The 22,456-nt window shown below is 43.5% G+C and overlaps 2 protein-coding genes across 2 annotated transcripts; one reads left to right on the top strand and one right to left on the bottom strand.

Annotated features, from left to right (window-relative positions):
* The first annotated feature begins 916 nt into the window (after positions 1-916).
* On the top strand, positions 917-5,616 carry alg3 (ALG3 alpha-1,3- mannosyltransferase). Its single transcript, XM_076021240.1, has 9 exons — positions 917-1,507; positions 2,580-2,679; positions 2,774-2,921; positions 3,139-3,299; positions 3,414-3,534; positions 3,615-3,820; positions 3,963-4,034; positions 4,134-4,277; positions 4,559-5,616. The coding sequence occupies exons 1-9, from the start codon at positions 1,327-1,329 to the stop codon at positions 4,728-4,730; spliced, it is 1,305 nt and encodes a 434-aa protein (XP_075877355.1). The 5' UTR covers positions 917-1,326; the 3' UTR covers positions 4,731-5,616.
* On the bottom strand, positions 5,529-16,971 carry vwa5b2 (von Willebrand factor A domain containing 5B2). Its single transcript, XM_076021243.1, has 20 exons — positions 16,823-16,971; positions 16,042-16,257; positions 14,975-15,200; positions 14,690-14,847; positions 14,471-14,602; positions 14,247-14,371; positions 13,980-14,156; positions 13,769-13,879; positions 12,879-13,081; positions 11,952-12,066; positions 11,047-11,232; positions 10,749-10,965; positions 10,328-10,662; positions 9,943-10,180; positions 9,529-9,870; positions 9,310-9,447; positions 8,627-8,758; positions 7,013-7,130; positions 6,691-6,814; positions 5,529-6,612 (listed from the first exon to the last, which is right to left on the bottom strand). The coding sequence occupies exons 1-20, from the start codon at positions 16,959-16,961 to the stop codon at positions 5,851-5,853; spliced, it is 4,194 nt and encodes a 1,397-aa protein (XP_075877358.1). The 5' UTR covers positions 16,962-16,971; the 3' UTR covers positions 5,529-5,850.
* Positions 16,972-22,456: the final 5,485 nt, after the last annotated feature.

Below are 22,456 nucleotides of genomic sequence, written 5' to 3'. Positions count from 1 at the left end.
ATTCAAATTTCTGATGACATCTCTCTGCTTGCTCCTTATCAGGATCCACATTCGGACAATGGCTTGGCTTGAAATTATTTTTTTAAGAAATGGTGTGATGACAATTTCATGGATCCGAATGTGACAAAAAAAAAAAACAACAACAACAACAACAACCTAGAATTACTTAGAAACCAGATTTGACTCATCTAAATTTCGACAAAAACACAGTCACTTGTCAAACGGGAACGTCAAAGAATGAATCCACCTGACGCGGAAGCACTAATATTTGCGTTTCAAAAACATTTTATGTTCCTTTAATCATTCTTCCATTGAGAGAGTGACTTTCTCTTTTATTTGTTGGTTTAATTGTTTGTCTGTAAAGGACAAAAACATTCTTAATCAGATGGCCAGAGTCTGCTCCAGGATTAAAAGAGTCGAGCTAACAGACCTGGGTGTGCTCTCGAAAAAAAAAAACGTGTGATCCAAAACGCAAAATGCATTATGAAGCAGCAAGACAATGTCATGTCCCGTGAATTTACTCTTATGCCCTCAGAGCGGCGCTACAATACACCCCTGAGGAAAATAAACCTTTACTCAAGCTATTTTATACTTTCAGTCATCAGGCTGATGAATGCCAATTTCAATGAGTAGGTATGTGCTTGTTGCTTTATTTATTTATTTTTTTATCCATCCATCCACTCCATTCCTATGTATTAATTTCCCTTGATTGAACACCTATTTTTTCATATGAGCCATGTACAATATATTTCTGCTGGGAAACCATTGGCACACTGTAATGTTTTGTACCGGATATTGCTTAAACCTTTATTGTGATGGTCATCCGTAGTACTGCTACAAGCAGGAAGTATTATTTGGATAGGCACTAAAAACCGGAAGTGAATAAAACACCTATGCAGGGAGTGAGACGGTGAATAAAGAGGAAGCAACGCGCTGAACCAGGAGCAACAGTATCCAGTGTCCAGTCATTATTTAGATAAGCTATAATACCTCTCGTATATAGCAATATCACAACACACACCTGATTCACTGACAATTTAGCATTAGACTTATATGGCCAATTAATGGTTGTTGTATTGTTTTACTTTTGTTTGAACTGGGAGCTGTAGACGGAATTGGCCGTATGGAATAAATAACATTTTCTGAATCTAAATCTGAATCCGTGTGCCGCTGCGCCGTCGTGTTACTACCGCGGTAAAACAGTATATAACGTTGTCAGCATTCTCAGACAATTTCTTGTACGCTACCAATTTGGCTTAGCGGAAATACGTCACAGAGTGCATGTAGTCATATCCGTCCTCTTCCACACGTCGCTGTTCCCTTGAAATGGCAGGAGGCGTGCGGAAAAAGTTTGCCGGTACCCCATCCCCTCTATGGGGAAGGCTCCAAACCCTGTGGCAGGACAAACACTTGGTTCTGTTCAAGACAGAGTACACCTTACTGGTACTATCAGTTTTGTGGTTCCTGGAGATCGGGATCAATGTTTGGGTCATTCAGAAAGTAGCATGTAAGTAGCGGCAAGGTTAGTTAGCATGCTACCACACTGTGTCATTGCTTTGGATTGATCCGACAGCTAAGCAGCTAGCGATAGCACAGCCTACCGACTTCAGTGCCACCTGTCAAAGGGAATTTAAAGCCCTTCCTTGACGTCTCTCACTGCCCTGTTCCTATTTTGAAACACATTCCGCATTATCCAGTAGCTCTACCTAAACTACCTATAGAAAATGTTTTTCATAAAAATGCTGTACAATGTGCATGCTATTGATTTTTCAACGTTCATCTTATCCAGCAGCGCTTGGCTTGATTTTCTTACCAGTTGTATTAGTAAAGACTTTGACTTAGTATGAGTGGGATTTTACAGTCGAGCATCCCATTTACTCAGCCTCCTTTGTTCATACAATGTACTGAAAGCCAAACATTAGCTATAAATTAAACGACAAAAAAAGTAAAATCATCACAGTATTTAAAATATTATATTTTATATTTCTAAGATTTTCTTACATATGCTATTTAAACACTGAAATAAAGAAAAAAAATAAATCACCAGGCAGCATAGAAACTTAAAAAAAAATAATATATATATATGTATGTATGTATGTATGTATGTATGTATGTATATATATATATATATATATATATATATATATATATATATATATACATATATATATATATATATATATATACATATATATATATATATATATATATATATATATATAGTTGAATTAATACATTAAGCTAACAAATAAAGCTTGTAAAATACCACTTGACGTCACTTAGCGGAATGCAGAGTATTTAAGTAGGCCATTATAATGAACATGGTTCGATCTAGTGGGCCATCACAATCATCCATTGTGTTGGCATTATATGGAATCTGTTTTAATCTGTGGAACCCCAGAACCTGGAAATGTTCACCAAAATGTATAACTTGGAGTTTATTTTTAGTCTTAATTAGTTATTTTCTGTATTTGTGGAAAGTCCACCTGGTTCTTCTTTTAATCGCTCGTAATCGTCTATTCATGTTGTTGCTGTTTTTTTTGTTTTGTTTGTTTGTTTGGTTTTTTTTTTCTCTCCAGACACTGAGATAGATTGGAAAGCCTACATGGATGAAGTCGAGGGTGTCATCAATGGTACCTATGACTACACACAACTTAAAGGAGATACTGGGCCCTTGGTGTATGTGTCACATTTCTTGCTTTTGACATCTATGTCTTTATACAGCAGTTGGAGGGGATTTTTTTAGTGACATGTTAACTCTTAACCTTTGCAGGTATCCGGCAGGCTTTGTTTACATCTTTACGGCTCTCTACTACATCACCAGCCATGGACAGAACATCCGCCTTGGCCAGTACCTGTTTGCTGTCTTCTACCTCGTCACGCTGCTGCTGGTCTTCAGGATATACCACCGCACAAAGAAGGTCAATCTTGCTGCGCAATTTCACTAAACTGCACTGTTGGGCTGCAACACTTGTTGAACAACTGAGTTGAATTGTAACCGCACCCCGTTGCACTCTTTGTATTTATTTGGTTTGCATGACATTGTGGCTTAATATTTCCCTTTTCAAAACACAAACATCTTTGCCTTTTATTTGCTTTTCTCTGATATAACTGTGTTTGTGCCCTCTCCCTCTTTAGGTTCCGCCTTACGTGTTCTTTTTTGTTTGCTGCGCTTCTTATCGCATTCACTCCATCTTTGTGCTGCGACTCTTCAATGATCCAGTCGCCATGATGCTCCTGTTTGCTGCTGTCAACCTCTTCATCGATGGTCACTGGACCTTGGGCTGTGGCATTTATAGGCAAGTGTCAATTTAAAAGAAAAAGAAATATATCTATTTGAATCTGCTCTGATATTCAAGAATTGCCTTCTTGCAATAAGGTGAGGAATTCAGCCTTCCCTCTCATTCTGACAGTTTAGCTGTGTCGGTGAAAATGAATGTGCTGCTATTTGCTCCTGGCCTGCTTTTCCTCCTCCTGTCTGAGTTTGGGTTGATGAGGACCATCCCAAAACTGTCTTTGTGTGCAGGCATACAGGTAGGATATCCCTAAAGCACCAAAGTACTACTCGTGGTTTGTCACACATCACCTCTAAATAATCAGTCTTTGTGTTGCAGCTCTTGTTGGGCCTACCTTTCCTCTTGGAGAATCCCAGCGGTTATTTGAGTCGGGCTTTCGATCTCGGCCGACAGTTCGTGTTCAAGTGGACGGTCAACTGGCGCTTTCTGCCCGAGTGGCTCTTCTTGAATCGCTACTTCCACCTGCTGCTGCTGGGCGCCCACCTGCTCACCCTGCTGCTCTTTGCTCTGCGTCGTTGGAAGAGGTGAGGCTGCATTTGGTGTTGCCATCTTTGTGAATAAATTACAGGGGTGAAAAAGTCTAATGCAGCGTTGTCGAATTTCTTGATTTAAAGATGCTTAGCTGGAGTTTTTTTTTTTTAATGTACTGTATTTATTTCCCCACAGGCCTGGAGCAAGCATCTTTGAACTCCTCAAGGAACCAGGAAAGAGGAAAACTCAGAACTGCACAGCTGATCATATCCTTTAAGTTGTCATGGTTTGGCAAACCATGAAAAGAGATTAAATGAAAGGCATTTCTAGAGTTCACTGACTTTTGTTTCTTAACATGCGATCACAGATTGTGCTGATACTATTCACTTCTAATTTCATCGGCATGTGCTTCAGTCGTTCCCTGCACTACCAGTTCTACGTCTGGTACTTCCACACGCTGCCTTTCTTGCTCTGGAGCGGCGGAGTCAAGAAGCTGGCCCACCTCCTCCGGTGAGAGGAAGTCCAAATATGGAACTCAACCACCAATTAGAATTAGAACTAAAACAATGAGTGCTTCCATTAATTTATCAGGAGTGAATAAATCTGGTTGCAGCTTTGCAGAATCGTCAGATTATGGCTGGTTGAAGACCAGTCGTAGCCTGGAAACAAAACAAGCTTTCTCCAAGATAAAAGACCAGGACCGGCTGTTTTTCATTGAACAATTTAAAGTTACACACAATGAATAATATTTATTAATAATAATAATTATTATATTTTGTTCATTTGTTCAGTGTCCTCATCCTGGGTCTGATCGAGCTTTCCTGGAACACTTACCCCTCGACCAACAGCAGCTCAGCCGCCCTGCACGTATGTCACCTCATCATCCTCCTCTGCCTGTGGCTCGCCCCGCCCCCTCCCTCAGTGGAAACACAAGACTCGTCCATCAAGGAGAAACGCCAGTGAGCCAAAGCCTGGTGGGGCCGAACTTTTGTATTTATTCTAACCAGCTGCCACCTTCGTTCTCCTTTCTCTGGTCCTCACAACACCTGGGCAGAGGGAGGTCACTGGGGTGGAATGTTTAATAGGTCGACACACGGAGCCGTTCAAAAGCTCCTAATCTCAGGTCAATGTGACGGAAGCTAATATCCAAGTCCGTAGACTGGTTGCATGAGGTCAAACAGGCTGAGCCAGAAGAGACAAACATGAAAAAGAGATTTTGAATCTCGGGTTTCATTTGTCAGAACACATGAAAGAAATAGTGAATTGCAGAGAAATGTGAATTTTACACAAGTTCTATTTTACATGTTTAGTTAAAAAACTGGTTTCTTTGTGATTTATTTGACCCAGTTGAGTTTTGTATTTTTCTGTTGGTGACAAAAGGAATATTTGAACGTGCTTAAAGTGCACCGTACCATGACAGCAGTACTTTAAATAAAAAAAGAGCATTAATGCCATACAAACCTTGCACAGAAGCTTAATGTTAATTTGTGATTAAATAGAGTTTTGCACTCGCTACAGTCATTGCAGTATATTTTAGCATAAGAGTAAACTATAGACAATCAGCTGGCATTGAATGCTCAGTGAACTATATTTTGAATATATCAATATACTTCATTTGATTAGATGTGATGTGAGAAAAAAGCTCTGGACTGATTCAGTTGTTTGACATTTTATATTAAATGGAGAAGCTTTTTTTTGTATATTTAACAAAATTTTGTGACTTTTTTTTCAGTTAGCAATAATCTCATTGAAATGACCATGTTGACAATTAAAATTCATTTTATCACACACCCTGATTATACATTTTGCAAAGCAACGTTGCAGTAAAGACATTCAGCCATTCAGACGATCAAGGCATTTTTGTGATTGCATAATTTTGTTTAAACCATAAAAGGCTGCTTGGTCTATGATACTAAATACAGAGACATTGAAAGAAACAAATAAAGCAAAATGTGTCATGAGCAACTTTTTTGTGGAATTAATATGGCACAGGTTGTGGTGCTATTTTGTCCTGCAGTTGTTTTTCGGTCACGAGTAGCTGTCCTTTGCGTAGAATGGCTCTGCTACACCAGAGGTGACTGGTTCACATATTATTGGGGTTATAGCACAGCATGTTAAGCTTGATGTTCTCGTCCCAGTGGCGCAGCAGCAGGAACAGCTGCCTGGCGGCTCCCTTCAGCCCGGCCACTTCCACTCCCTCTGGCAGCTCCTGGCATCGCAGCCAGAAGTCCGCCTTGGCTGCCACCAGCTCCCACTCCATGAAGTAGCCAGCGCAGCGGTGCTCGAGCCAGGCCAGGGCCACAGCGGTGGCCCAGCTGGAGCCCTCGAGGTCCTCCTGAGCCAGCTGACTGCTCCCCTGGAGGGAAGTAGGCTCCCCGGAGGAACCCTCGTAGACATCCGTCTCCGATCCTCGGCCGCTGTCAGCCTGGCCCTGGCTCTGACTTGGAGAAGGACCGACCGATAGCTCCAGGGAGCCCTCCTCAGAGCTGGGGAGGTCAGGCGGCGAGGTGACGCGGTCTCGGTCCGACGGGTGTCTCCGGCGGAACCTGGCCTCCAGCATCAGAGGAGTGTCGTCAGGGGTGTGGTGGAAAGGAGGCGATGTGGGTTTGCTGAGGGGGCAGGAAGAAGGGAAAAAGGTAACATGGTGGGTGACGGGAGCGCTGACAGCCTTGACAGAGGTGGATAGAGATGGGGCGCTCGGGGACGTGCAGCGGAAGGGCGGGCTGAGGCTCCGGCGGTGGATTGTATAGGGTGACGCCCTCTTGAGGCGGTCCAGGGGAATCCGGACACAGTCGGAGTAAATCTCAGTCAGCAGAAAAGCTCCCGAGGCCAGCTGCAGACGGACCTGGTCACAGATACGTGCTGGTAAACATGCTGCAGGCCTGTGTGATGCTACTGTGGTGGAAATGTCTGCACGGCTCACCAGGGGCAGGTAGTCTGGACACTCGGCCTCAGCTTGTTTCTCAATCTCTGCAGAGAGACAGTGGGACTTGAGAGGAACCTGTTTCCCTGATGAAATAGAGGAGCGGAGTCTGCCCAGAGGGAATCTGGAGTAGACACAAGTAAAAACACTGTTCACTTTCCCCGGTTCAATAAATAAGCCAGAAGTACCCAGAAAGCACCAGATCAATTTATGCATGGCTAAAAAAAAAAAAAAATAGACAAAGAGGGAAAGCAACTTGACGTTTAGACCTCTTAAGAAGCGTTTGCACAAACTCTAAAAGACTGTTACTGAGCACTCTGACCTTGCACTGAAGAAGCTTTCCATTGACTTGCTCTCAATAGATCGCTGTGATCGAGTGCTAAGGGCTCCTGCTATTGCTGGAACTGTAGCAGAGTGGATCCCTGCACCTGTGATGGCAGCTGGGGAAAAAAATTTGTTTCATCAGCAAAGGGTATTTTTTTTCTTCTTAGAATTCTCAAACATGCTTCATAACCTGGTGAAGTTTAGCCTGACTAAATGGCATCTTTCAAGATAGATTGTATTTCCTGGAGACCTGCAATATAGACTTTAATAAATGAGGGTGTAAAAATCACCCTGTAACATGTTCTTTTTCTTTTAACCTTAAAAAAATCATTAAGATTAAGACCTCTTTCACAAGGCTGACCTGGCCAAGAAAGAAGAACACGTCACAACAAATGATTTATAAGATGAAAAACAATCAACATAATACAAAAGAAACATTTCAAATTTAAGAAGCACAAATAATTAGACCTAAATGGTGCAGGAATGTTCTCTTGAAAATTTAAAAACAAGCTCTGCTCCAAACAATTCCATTCATGGTGGAATAAAATAGAGCAAAAGGCTTGAACTGAGATAAAATCTGTTATTCTCAGCTCTGATTGGAGAGCGTTCCAAGCTGAGGGACATGAAAAGCTAAATAAAGTGTCAGCACTTCTGGAATAATGCCTTTATAAAGGCATTATAAAACATGAGTGCCTTTATAAGGCATTATAAAACCTGTCACTGGCACTTTACATTAAGCTCACAGTCATCTTCTGAAACATCTTTTGTAAATGGTAGTTATATGGCATACTATCCAGGACTTCAGTGTTATTTTGCCATCATTGGGAATGATGAACTTGTAACACATTATCTCCACCACTTCTAATCATTCGTAAATGTTGTCGTACATTGTCATACATCATTATGAATTGTTTAATAATGCCTTATAAAAGCAATCATAATGCATCATACAATGGATCTTCATAGAAAGTGTTACCCAACATGTCAATAGACAGCAAGGAATAATGGCTTCTACTTCTCTTTAAAAAGGTGCATGAATAGTGAGGAACCAGGCCAACAAGAGCCTAATAAATCAGCATCATCCAGTGTGTATACATATGTATATTCAGGGCTGGGAGGCCATCTTCAGCAAATATTCACAGTGATAAAGGAGTTGGAAACAACAAGTTACAAACCTCTGTGTACTATGCTAAACTGGAAACACTGCAAACAGCTGGTTGAAGCACTCATATACACCAATCACCACAACCAATTAGAGGCAGAAAAATATTCAATACCAGAAGATGGAATATTTAACTTTGCAACCAAGAGTGCAGTACTGATCATTTTAATCTGATTTCTGTTAATCTGTCCTTTCGTAGTTACCTCAGGGTGTAATGGTGTTCTGCTCTGTGTTTGAGTTTCAAGGCTTCTCATTAGTCAAGACACTTCTAACCTACAAAGACGCTTGAACGTTTTCACTGAGACGTCAGCGGTACTTACTAGCGTCCCAGGATGTAAGGCTATATGTCGAGGCAGGATAATCATCTTTGTCTGTGAGATAAAAAGATTTGTTGGTGACCCTTAAGCCGCCACAACAGACATGGCCAATGGTCTCGTAAAGTTCTTCTACCTGCAGCAGAGTTCTGGGCGTCCTCCACGTCGTCGCTGTCCCCGCTGGTGCGCCGTTGGCCCAGACCAGCAGAGTGGACCCTCTGCCTGTGACTGCTGGACCGAGTGGCTCGCCTGTTCCCTGAAGGCATCGCTAAACACAGAGACATTCCTTTCTTCAAAATGTGATTAGAATCCCATGGTGATACAGCGAGCAGCCTCCTGTGTTTGTTAGGACCACACAACTCACGATAAGATGGGCCTCTATAAACAGTCTGTACATCAGACAATGCATCTTGGCTAGGCTTGTATTTTTGACTTCATATCCCCAATGGAATATTTTCTCAATTCTTTGGATTCCCTGCATCCCCACATGCCCTACATACTGGAGAATCCAGAAAAAACACTTTTTTTGGACAAGTTTTCTATAACACTTGAAGACGACGATCTTAATGTTTTACTGCCTCTTGAGTGTGGTTGCCACAGCTTCCTATTGTGAGAGTGCTGACATTTGACAAGCTGAGATTTAAAGCTGCAACGTTCTTCTGTTCTTTGCAAAAAAACAACAACCAAACAAACGAACTGTAAATCTAAGGTGCTGCTGCAGTTAATATCTCAGCTTGCTTTTGCATCCTGTATTTCTTCTTCTGTGCAGTTCTACTTGAAGCAGTCATTTATGGCCCTCAAAGGTGTCATAAGGCTTACCTGTTTCCTGGGCCTTCATTCTGTCTGAGACGGATTTGGTGGGGCTTCCATCAGTGGTGGTGAAGGCGGTATACATGCAGATGATGTTGCAGTGCTTACTGGTCTGGATGGCCTTCGTACGGTATCGCTTAGCTGTACCTACACAAATCAGGGGTAGAGAGATGTCCATTAGTGTTTTACCAAAGACTACTTTCCCTTAATGAAAAGATGAAGTCTTACCATGGCCGGCATCGCCCTCTTTCTCTGCCATCTTTTCAAAGTCCCTGATGACTGAGCGAGCAGTCAGTTGGTGAATGATCTCCTCCCACAGTTCTCCTTCCCTTCTTCCTCCTGCTGATCCCACACACTCCTCGCCAGCTTCTGTCTCCAGGCCTTCAATGTCCCAGAGTAATGACACATCCACGGTGGCCTCCCAGGACACAGGCCTGCCACTCAACAGGCCATGGATCAGTGAGCGGCACTGACCCGGTGGGGGGTCCTCAGGCGGGGCTGCAGTGAAAAGGTACTCTGGGTCGGTGAAGTTGTCCCAGTCCAAGGGGGAGGCAGGGAAGATGAGTCCATCTGAAGGAGAGACTTTGGAATCAGCTGAGACTTGACAGACCTTAATCTGGTTCTGGGTATTCTTCAGCTTACTGGAGTCGGTGAGGCTCCTGCAGGACAGTGTCCCTCCTGATGGTGGCTTTGTCTCGCCATCACTCTCATCCAGTCTGCCACCCAGCGTTTGGTCAAAGGAGACCCTCTCCAGAGCTCTCCTCAGGCGGTGCATCTCCAGCTCTCCTTGCGGGGAAGAGAAACTACGCGCTGCCATGGTTGAACGGACCAGGGCTTTGTGTCTCCCGTGACCCTCTTTCCTTCCTCCAAGTAAGTCACTCTGGACCGGGAAATTCAAAGATTTTTAAGAACAAGTTACTTTATATAATTTCAGCAAATACACAGAAGTAGCACAGTTATAGTTCTAGCCCAGTTTGGTTCAGGTTTATCTGAAGAATCACAGATCAACGTTTGGTCACTTGGTTACCATTTCTGCCAAGTTGTCGACCATCTCCACTGAGAGGTTTTGCTGCAGGGCTGTGTCGGCCCAGCGTGAGAGAGATGACATCTGTTCAGGAGGCGACATCTTCTCAAGGCCCTGGGGTAGAGAACCCGTGTCTAGCACTGAGCTGGAGGAGTGGGCCTCTGGCAGAAAGACCCCGCACCCCGCAGGATCAGAGTTGGATGCTGTGTGAGGCTGCGAGTGTATCTGCAGGCTTCGTTCACTGCTGAGAGAGCAGCGAGTGAGCACATACTGCTCCTGAATGTAAGAGCTCTCCTCGATCCTCCTCCTCACGTCACTGGACCAGTCCAGCTCTGTACCTGGGGGCAGACAGAGTCAAAAAAATGAGTCTTCTGCCCAGGAGGTCTGAACTTCATTTTGCCAGATCAGGTGATGAGTGACGGACCTTGGCTCACAGCAGGGTCCGCCTCTCTGGCACAGGAGAACTCTGAGGAGATCTCTCTGGAAATCTCCCTCAATGCGTCCTCCAAGTCATTCCCGTCTGTACTGCTCACTGCTGGCATTAACTCCGAGGAGGGTGGAGGCGAAAGCTCATCATTTGATTGGCCAAAAACTGAGCCGGTGGAGTCGCGATGTGCACCTTTGTAGCCCTGTCCTTCAGGCTTCAGAGATGGGGAGATACAGATGTTAGTTTTCTTCTGTTTGCATGCAAGTGGGAAATTAGAGGATGTACTGACGCATACCTCAGTCTTCTTCGCTTTGAAATTGGTCATATCATACAAGGTGCAATAACCGATTAGACGGTCCCCAGGGTAGAGTGGAGGAATTTCACTGGGTGACAGGAAAGCCTCCAAGTTTTCTGGCAGGAACCAGTCGATCCGGACGTCAGTCAGCACAGGCTCCAGGGCTTTCTTCAGAGACTTGATTAACTGGGGGGTGATGTTTTTCACACATCTAAAAGTCACTTACTTGGAACTTGCTACTTGTAATAACAGTTCTGATACCATTTTTGAAGTGATGTGCCCATGTTTATGGCCAATAAAGAGCATGTTGTGCATCAAGCTAGTACAAGAAATACACTTTAATATTATTAACATTATATGTTCAAAAATAACAATTTACTTTCTTAAAAAAAAATACTTTTCTGCAAGAAAGGAATGCTTAATAACAATAACGTCAAATAACATGACACCCTCCCCAAAAAAATTGGCATTACCAGACCACAGGGCAAATGACATGGAAAGCAAGTAACTTCACTTCTAACAATGAATTTTATTTTCTGCTGTTGTTGCACGGCTTTCATACATATTTGGAAGAATAAATACAGACTAATAAGCCTAATAAGTAATTGTATTAACTCGTAGAATAAGATGTGAAATCCATTGAAAGGCAGAAGTGCTCATCTAGAGCACTTGACTTAACAATACAAGTGGTATTTAATGGAACTACTGAATCACTATATATATGTACTATATAGGTATATGTGTGTGTGTGTGTGTGTGTGTGTGCGTGTGTGTGTGTGTGTGTGTGTGTGTGTGTGTGTGTGTGTGTGTGCATACATACAGTATATATATCGATATATGTATATACACACACATATATTGTTGAGATCCTCCTATTTTCTCCAGTAGATGGCAGTGCTGCTGACCTTAGGCTGGAGCCTCTCCTCATTGTCCAAGTACTCTGTGGTCCCTCCTGTCAGATTGGCCACGCCCTGCAGGAGTCTCCGGCAGGCTCGAGGACCGAGGGCCAGACCAAAACATCTGCAGAGGCAATGCAGCATCCGTCACATTATCTTAGTTGCCTTGAAAAATAGGCTGTTTCTCTACATCATCCCCACTCGCCGATCTTCGCTCAAGCCCTGATACCATACTGCGATTTACATACGCGGTACAGGTTGTTCTTCCAAAGTGCATTCAAACCAGTTCAGCCAGTGTTTGTGCACATTGGTGAAATCGAGACTGGGACATATGCAGTGAGCATCAAGAGATGGCCAAAATGTGGTGTGTCTAGTCACTCCAACAGCAGAATACAAATGAGGCCTAAATGGCATTAATGTGCATTGCCCAACAGCCTGTTGGACAGCAGAGGGGTGTGACTCTGACTGCAGAGGAGAGCACTTAACAGAATTGCTGGGCAGGGCCTGTGAATTCCTCAGCATCACTGCCTCTTCTCTCCAGAACAAGTTCTTTCATTCTCACTCGTTCCCCTTTTTCTCCTCCTTCCTCATGTCCATCTATTCTTGCTCACAGCGTAACTCCTCTCCACTCTACTCTTTATTTCAATGTCTTGCTAAAAGTCAACTGTAGAATAAAGCTTTATAGAGTAGTTGTTTAAATCACATTAAACATTGCACTTTCCATACATTAGTGTTTTTTTGCTGATATGATTTCTACTGATGGTGTTTGTCTTGTTGGCACTTTAATGAAGTGCCACAAAAAGGCTCATTACCACAAGTATTTCAGCACACATGTTCTGGGAAGTTGAGTTCATCAGCATGTACCAGACAAATATCATTGATGGGAAAACACTGGTAAAGTTCATCTCCACCAGTGTGCGTCCTTTATTTCAGTACCTGGCAGCGCATGTGTTTCTGCGAACCAGCTCCAGCACTTTTGCAACGTTGCTGATGGACCCGTCCGTGATGATGAAGACCTGCCGAGGATAAGAGCGCTGCATGGGCTGCTGGTACACCCAGGAGAGCGCCCCCAGCAGGTTGGTGCCGCGCAAGTCAGCCCTCATCCTCTGTATGTACTCGCACGCCTGCATTAAAGTGACCTGTGAGCATAGAGAGAGGTCGTTTGATTCTGCAAATCAAATCCTACAGTTTAATGGAGCAGGAAGCTCATTGCTTTTCTCTGGCAAACGCTGGATCAATTAGAGTATCACCTGCCTGAGCTGCATCATGCTGCTTGTGCAAACAAGCGCATGCTATCAAGACAAATTGTCTGTTTAATATCAGATAGGGCCAAACGCCCTGTGAGCTTTGTGGAGTGAGTTTGCCTCTAATAATGACTGGGCAAACATGCTCACATTAGCGCCTGCTTTAGAAACCACCTGAAATCATGCCAAGGATGAATATGACCGACATGGAGAGGAGATGGGGGGACAGGACCGTACAGGCTGCGGTGAAAATGCTTGAAAGGTCACCATATGCCTGGGATGAAGTGTAAAGACTTTTTGCCGCTTTGCAGAAAATCTGATACTCTGCTACTAAGGCAACCCCAGGCACTGACCCACTGGTTGATTAGAGGGCAGTTGAAGTGGAACAGATTGTTTGACATGGTTAGGAAGCATCTGCTCTCAGGTAACATGATCCAAAAGCACCATGCGCTGCTGTTTTATTAAACGTGAACAACTGCACATCTTAATGCTTTTGGATTTTTTAGATTTCCATCCAAAGTCTCAAAAAACAACCCAAGACCAGTCTGAATAATTGTAATCTATCTACTTAATGATGCTAACATCGGTGCACTGCTTGCTGGAGGTAAAGAGAGGCTTGATGGTGGTGCCGAAGCCCACGATGTTAAGCTTTGTGCCAGCAGGGAGACTTTTCAGTGCAACCACCATGGCTTCCTAAAGAAAAAGAAAATCTGGGTTTAGGACAATATGGCAGGGAATGTTGAAATCCTCTAGGTTATGGATTTGTTTTTGTCCCCCCGACTCTGTATTCCACCTTCACGCTCTGGATCTTGGTGCCACTCATGCTGCCACTGCGGTCCACCAGGAACAGCAGCTCTCTGGTGGCCCTGTGCGGCTCCAGAGGTTCACACAGCAGGTTGGGACAGAAGTTGAGCATCAAGACGGGGCTGCTGAGAATGTCCTTGTGGTACCGCTTCCTCACAAAATCCACCTACAGGAGCCCGACAATAACAGAAATGCAAGCCTCAGGGTTGTGCAAATGAGGGGGAAAAAAACAGGAAAAGTTAAAGAGAGCACCAACCTTCCTTTCTGGGTCTGAATCTTTCCTGGTGCAGCGGATAAAATCCCTGCGGGAACAAATCTGCTCTTCATACTGGCTGAATGAGAGCCTCCCTCTCTCCAGTATGACCAGTGGGCTGTGGGGTTCTGTCAAGGTTTTGTTAGAGAAAATGTCATTGATGTTGCAAAAATAAGACAGCAAGGAACCATGATGGCCAATATTAGGCACAGTTCCACAAGGCTTACCGCTCAGGTGCAAAATGATCTCAATGTGTCTGTCATATGGATGCTCCTGTGCCAATGTGATGTAGGTTGCAGAGGCACTTTGGGCACTGGGGTCAGCGTCCGCCCTCAGGGCGTGAGTGGGGCTCTCCAGACCTGCAGCGTGGCAACATTTTTTTTTTCACAAGGTTTAGTGTTGGAATGATCATGTATTCTAAGATCTTTGCAAGGAAGAGTCGGTACCGGCCAATAGACATGCCCCTCTGACCAGCAGCTGAAAGTTGAGTTCATAAGGTGCTAGATTGACGGCTGGGCTGCTGAAGATGGAGTGAGTGCATGGCTGCCCAGAGTCCAGAGGCTGGTCTTGTTTTCCTGAGGTGGCACCAAAACAGCTGGTGGCTCTGAGCAGGAGAACAGATACACAGCAGTTTTACAATATTCTGACCCGCCACCTCAAGAATCAATGAGCTGCAGTAGTTGAAAAGCACAACAGTAGCTTAGCATCGGCTTCTCATTTGCCACAGATACCCGTTCTCTTCAGATTTTGCCCCGGTGTCACTCTTGCTCAAAGCCATCTGTCCTGTGACGACGGGAGTCAGCAGTGTTGGGTAGATGATTCGGATAGCTCCGGTCTCCAAAGTGGGTAGTTCCAGTGTGGTGCTAATAACGATAGATACTATATCCATAGGACCAATAACACCTGTGGCCACAATAAAGGTGGTTCTCTCCAGGTCTTCATCCAGAATCAGATGTCCTGGGCAAAAAATGTTTGAAGGAATATGTCAGCTTCTTCTAAAATACAACTTATTGCACGTTGATGCACGTTTTGAACTAAGCCAGGGGTGTCAAACTCAAACACACAGTGGGCCAGAATGTAAAACTTGGAAAAAGTGGGTCAACTTTGATATTTATTGACCAAATCTTCCTCCATGTATTACAGTGAATCTTTTTATATGGACCCAAACAAGTTTTGCTTCAACCTGAACATGGAACATGCAAAAATAGCCTAATACTGCACACATGCTAAACTAAATTTCAAATGGAAAAAAAACTCTTATGCCTCTTTTTTATTTGCAGCCTTCCGATGTAAATTTCAAAATAAAGCAACAACAATAAACCAATTCAGTTGTAATGATATTCTTCAATTAACGTCCTGTCTTGGTTGATGTGCCAAATGCCAGCAGAGCATTCTGGGATTTGTGGTATTAGTGGTACATGTGCTGTATAATACCAGCGGGCCAGCTCTCGTAGTGATTTTGTATTGCCTTGTGGGCCAAATATAATTACACTGCCCGCCAAATTTGGCCCGCGGGCCAGAGTTTGACACCTATGAACTAAGCAAACTCTACTGCACCATCAGGCTAACAGACAAATCTTGTTGCTTCCCTAGTCTGTCCTCTCAGAGAGGCTAAAAGAGGGCAGACAGTCGACCAGATGATTTCAGCGGTTCCTGACTTTTGAAACCATTTTCTTTGGCTCCAGTAAACCACAAAGCCAATAATAACACCTTCTATTGTTATCTAAAAACATATTGACTTGCACTTCAACATAAGATTTGTCCTTCCTATAGAGTGCACAACCATCCCTCTCCTCACCGTTGGTGCACTGCATGTCTTGGCCGGAGCTCCCGCAGCAGCCAAACTCTCGACCGGTGCCACAGTGGTCTTCAAGACCAGATCCTTGATAACAGTCCAAACAGCAATCCTTCAGTTTGCCTCTGCTCTGGATCTGAACTCCCAGCAAGCATCCTGCAATCACAGCCTCAAAGCCCACCACAACTTCCTTCTCCCCCAGAGGATAGACAAACACACCTGGATGGATGAAAAGATTCAGCGCACAGTTCGGTGTTGATAGTCTTGCTCCACTTTTTCTGCAATCAATTTAATAGCCTGTCCCCTTTTTAATCCCTGACACATTGTTGATTTTGTATAATTTCAGGTGGCATTATTGCAAATTTTTTTTTTGTCGCTAATCTGAGAAACATACATATGTAAAGTAACTAAATATTGTCCCAGAAGAAAATGTAAATTTAGACATTTAGAGAACCATGTTTCCAATTGAACTGTTTTCATCATCATGTACACAAACCCATACGTTTTGATCATTTGTAAATACATTGCCAATATTTTAAAATGTTTTTTCTTTGAGAATATATGTTGTTGTTGTTGTTATTGTTGTTGAAGAGGTACAACTTCCCCTGACAAAGCCTTGAATGGTGTTCCTCAAGGATCATTTCTTATGTTTAGCTATGCTGATTTTCTTTCATTATTTCTTTGCCCCTCCATCCCTCACTGATGTTTGGTCAAGTACCTACCCAGTCTCCTAAACTATGATTTAGTTATATTCTTGCTCAAAATGTATGAATACAACACTCACTTTCAACAGATTCTACGTCGGCATTGGCGTAGGTGAGCTGAGCTGTGATGCCCAGGGAGCAGCCATTGGCACAGGACTTGATGCAGGAGGCCTTGAGGAGCAGTGGTTCCCAGTTGGCTGAGTTTCTCAGGCCTACCATCTTTTCCTGGGCGGCAACAGGCCTCTACCTTTCCAGTTGCTTTGGAAAGCTAGAAATAGCAAGGGGGTTGTGAGTGTGCATTTCAATTCACTCTCTTTCCATTTTCCACTGATGAGATCTGATTTAATCTGTAAACATCCAAGGCATCACCAGTGTCTACTGGTTGTTTTCACATGTTTATGCATACAGTTTATCCCTGCCTGATACTCATAGGCTGCATATCAACTGTTGGACATGCTACCAATCCTCAGGATCTTAGCAACCGTCTGTGGTAGCTGGAGTGTGCACTGCCTGGTCAATCATTAACAGCAGTAGCATGGCGGGTCAGCACTTTCTGCATTATGCCTCATAAATACAATTAGTGCCCACACTGTTTCAATCCATGGTAACTTTTGAGCTGAGCTGAGCTCCAGAGTGACACTTCATGACACCATCTGAAACTGAGTACCAAACTGGCTAATGTGAGCTTATTTCAAATGTTCCCTTTGAAACAGGTTTTGGATCATCTTTATGACCGACTGTCTAAGTGCACAGTGAGTAGATGCACACAAATCCATTCATATCTATCTGTTAGTGTGTGTGCATGCGTTGTGCCGGTGTGTCTGTGCACGCAGACGAGCACTTGTGTGTGCTCATGTGTGTTTGCCATGGTCCAGGTAATGGTCTTTCACATCTGCCCTTCTAACAAGATCAACAGCCTCCATCTGGCTACTGTGCTCTCAGCTCATGACGGGCAAATAAATAGCTGGTTTGTTAAAGTAAGGCAAACTGACCCTGTCAAAATGCAAACAAAGGAAAATGAAGATGCTGCTCTCTGCATTTATCATCATAACAAGGACAGACTTTGTAATTATGGTGATTGACATTGTAATATATGAACATTTTAAAAGAATTAATCATTTGAACTGTATTACATTTGTGTGTCCAGAACAGGAATGTTTCCATCAAAACACTAATCTTTGAGTGAAACCTTGAGTTAGTAGCAGTTCTCATGAAGATAAAAAAAATCTTGTTTTTGGTGTTTTAGTGCAGCAACATACCTGTCCAAGAGTGAGCTCTGGCCACCACTGCAGCCTCTCAAGTCTGCCACCGGCTCCAGATAACAAGCGGGGGAATCATCCAGGAAGGTTTTGTTGCACTGTTCAGCACTGTGACGGATCATTCGCCTTTGAGTCCTCTCCCTGCATCACTCCTCCATCACATCTGCCTGCGACTTTCCCAGTGATGCAATGACTGGAGTTCTCTCCTGGCTGCAGATAACACCCCTCCCTGCCTGCCTCCCTCACTCCCTCCCTCCTCTCTCTCTCTCTCTCTCTCTCTCTCTCTCTCTCTCTCTCTCCCTCTCTCTCTCTCTCTCTCTCTCACTCTCACTCACTCTCTGTCTCTCTCGCTCCCTCTCTCTCATTCACTCTCTATTTTTTTCTCTTTCTTTGTTTCCCTTGCAGACAGAATCAGAGGTTAACATCATTCCAAACATAAATGCTCAGGAAGCTCAAGATCAGACAGCCAGAACCCTAAGAACATACAAAAATGGACTTAGAATTCTCCCGAAAAAGACAAACTGGAAATGTCACTGGCTGCAAACATGCAGGCCTACAATGCAACCTTCAGTTCCTATTAAGGAAAACGCCGTCCACCTACCTGCTTTCACCCTGAAGCGGAAGGCTGATCTGGAGCTGTGATCCTGGACCTGATATTTTGGCACAGACAAGCACACAGTGGTAAGTGAAGCAGACCCTGCTTTTCATCCAGACAATTGGCTGTGATGGTGGCAGCCCTATAATTCATGGCTAATGGCTCGGCCAAGGAGAGGAGGCAGGGTGATGTGTTCTGCCTATTCCAACAGGTCAGTCTGACAGATAGACAGACAGACAAACAGATATTAGTTGGTAAGGCCAAAGTCACACAAGCTGTTTTTTGTTTTTTGTTTTAAATTCTATTATTGAGTCTGATGATTAAAAAAAATGGATTTCAGATAATTAGATCTCAGACTGATTCGTAAAATGAGACCAGACACAGTGGGCAGGATTGTAAACTTGCTGTTTACAATCAAAGCAGAGTCCAGATGTTTTGTTTGGACACAAGTTTGTTTGGTAGTTTGACAGTTCAAGTTCAACATTTTAAAATTGTTTTGATGATGATGATGATGATGATGATGATGATGATGATGATGATGATGATGCAGGAAGCTGTGAGGATGTCAGACTTGACCACAGTCTTTTAACAAGTTTCAGGATTGTGACACTAGGTGTCAGCCTTTCCAAAACAGAAGTAGCACACAAGACTAAATCAGTAGAATCATGATCTGCCTTGTAACTGACGAGTTGTTCAAACGTGTTTGTGGCTGGTCGCCATTTATTCCTTTTACTGTATTTATTAAGATTCATGTGTTTTGTGTTAGACTTTAGTTGTAGTAGAGTTGTTTTGTCACTTACAGCTTTAAACAGTTTATTTCCTGTATAAAATCGAATATTTTATTCTTGACTGTAGTTAAAATTATAGTATGCTTTAAAAAAAAAAAAGACCAGATGTATGTTTTCTATCATAGAGAAAGACACACTTTGCTCTTTTTAATTCAGTGAGGTGCATTCAGGTGAACATGTACACTATTTCCAAATGTATTCTGAGCGAAAGAGTGAAAAATCAGGGACGGAGAGCGGTGTTGTGAATTTGCATTGAATCTGTTTTTTAGTTTTAGTATTATTTGTCTTTTGAGGTGAAAGACACAGCAGCCTGTGACACAGATTATCAAAGCATCAATCAGCAAGAAAGGGTGGGGTCTGAAGGAGGAGGCGTGACCTTTTCTTTAGCTCATGAATAAACATTAATAAACGGAAGCTCTGCGCTTTGCACAACTGGCTGAAAAGTAGCTTGAGGAAAAATTACTTGTAATCCATCATGCATGGATTTATTAAGAAAAACAGTGCAATTGGAACCGCCATTAACCGCATCACCATTAGCTCTCCTCTTTGGTAGGGTGGATGCTCAATTATTGAACATTTAGTGCTTGATGTGCATTTAATGGCGGAAAATGTCATCGTTGAGGTCATAATAGATCCCATCAGCGGCATGGCCAACAATGACTCGACACAGACGAGCTGCCTCTGCTTGACTATTGTCAGGGCGTTCAAGTGTGTCTGTGTTGAAATGTTGGGAACCTCTTCTCTCTCTTGCGTAGCCCACTGACCTAGATTTCAATTGTTTTCTGCCCGAGACAATGGGAGAAATGGTTTCATAACCGAACACAATACCTGGGTCTTATTCAGCACGATTGTTTTTAAGGTTCTTTCTATGGCGTGATTTGGTGCTGTGCATTGTGTGCGTTATCCTTTATGGAGCCTGCTCACGCAGCCAGCAATGAGCACTGAGCTTACAAAGCCCCACTAATAATTCTCCTCCAGTTGCTGCAACAGATGGTTGTTCGGTCACTTGCTCCTCAATGCAGGTCTTTCATTCATTTTTTATTCTCTCTCACTTTAGGTCTTTCTAACTTGTGCTACAAAACTTTCATGCTTTAATTCCATTTATTCGGAAGCCTGTCTGACTTCTAACCATTTCCACCAGATTTAATTTACATGTCTATCTAGGTTTATCTAGCAGAAACTTCTTGTTTGTATCAAACATTGAAAACGATTCAGGTGGATGTGATAAAAATTTAGCCCTGAAAGTTGTCTTGCATGTTAGATTTATGCCAACCGGTAGTCAAACAAATGAGAAATGATCTCCTAGAGTTTGGACCGGCTAAATTTGGAGCTTATCTCCAATCCCCAGCAAGTTTATTTCAGTATCGCCAGGAGTATTTTCCTCCTAATTGGTTGTGACTTTACCAAATAATTGCGTGCTGACGATCAAAGGGGTCTGCTGGAGTAATAATAGATTGACAATTAGACTAATTTGTTGGGGGAGCGAAGGGGGAAAAAAGTTAGGATTAAAAAAAAAAAAGGAGGAAGAAATTGGAGCGCAAAGTTTTGACCGGTGAGGTCAATGAGAAAGCGCAAGAAGGTGGAACGCCTCTGAGAAGCAGGTAGGGCTGAGTGTTCTGAGCCGATGGCAGAGCGGGCAGAAGGCAAATTAATCAGAGGACATCAAAGCTGGAAACAGTTGGAGGCCGAGCGGCGGGATGAAAGAGGTGCTGGACGTTTGTTCCACGCCGTTCCCGCTCCGCTCCGCCTGAGCCCGCGCCGGCCGCTCCTCTGATCTCAGGGCCAGCGTGCAGCACGGGTGCATGGACGGGGCTGCAGCACACACACACACACACACACACACACACACACACACACACCATGTCTATCTTTTCTCCTTCTGTTCCCAAAGAACCAGCATCCTAACATGCTGCCATCATCAAAGCACCTTCAGAGCCCCCCCGCACCCAACCAACCCCCCCACCCCACCAGTTGGCTGCACAAACTGTGAGCGAAACGTAAACACAGCATGCGGCGGCTTCCTAACACTGCATGTTGTTGTGGGCGCGAGCGAGCGGTGCCGTCATCGCTGGCCGGCTGGCTGGCGGTGGCGCTGTGGCCTTTGATGGTGCCCTGCTAGAGTTTGTCTGCCACCCCGTTTCATCTCTCGGCCAGTAAAGTTGGCTCGACGTTGACTCCAATTTGCGCCTCTTGTTTGCGTCGCGCACAGGCCTCCTTCTGTGCCCGCTCTAAGTAATAATAATCTTAAACTGTGCCATTTGGCGTAATGACTTTCCGCAGCTCTGCAGTGGCGTTGGAGGTTCAATGCAGACCTCTTCAAAGTCAGTTTGAAGAGGTCACAAGGTTCTGGACTCGCTCTGAAGAGTCAGTGCTTCCACTGTCTCTTATCCTCTCTTCTCCTCCTCTCTCCAATCAGGCCCCTCTTGACTCGAGTCTATTTTTAGTGTATCGGCAGAAAGCCACGTTGCCACGTTGTGTGAAAACACATCACACCTTTGTGCCATTGATGACGTTCAGCTCTGAGAAACGGGTGTTTTATGAAGCCCGGCTCTTACCCATGTTACCCATGTTTGTATTTAGTGTGGGTTTGCAAGTGGTCTTGCTCTGTTTTGGTTCAGGTGTGTCTGTCACGCACATATATTGTACCTCCATTACTTCTGAAAGTGGGCCACGTCTGATCCTTGTCAATGTAAATCATTAAAGGTCCAGTGTATAACATTTTTGAGGAAGCCCATTATTTAAGGAAGCCCACCTGACAGTGCGTTTCGTATTTAGGGCACTGTCTGGCAGACTTCCTTAAATACGGTGCTTCTGTATAAATTGGCAATAGTAGCAGCAAGACCCTTATTGCTCAATGAATGTCCTTATACATATATATATATATATACATATATATATATATACATATATATATATATACATATATATATATATATATATATATATATATATATATATACATATATATATATATATATATATACATATATATGTATGATAACTGTGCTAAGATAGAAAAACCAAATTACTTTTATTTCCCTGCGAGTATACATTTAATTAATGTATTTATGT

Source organism: Nelusetta ayraudi, unplaced genomic scaffold (assembly GCF_046127955.1).
Source record: "Nelusetta ayraudi isolate G7.1 ecotype Tasmania unplaced genomic scaffold, CSIRO-AGI_Nayr_v1 ptg000011l, whole genome shotgun sequence".
NCBI lineage: Eukaryota > Metazoa > Chordata > Actinopteri > Tetraodontiformes > Monacanthidae > Nelusetta > Nelusetta ayraudi.
Note: the sequence above shows the minus strand (reverse complement) of the source record. Positions and strands in the feature narration are given on the sequence as shown.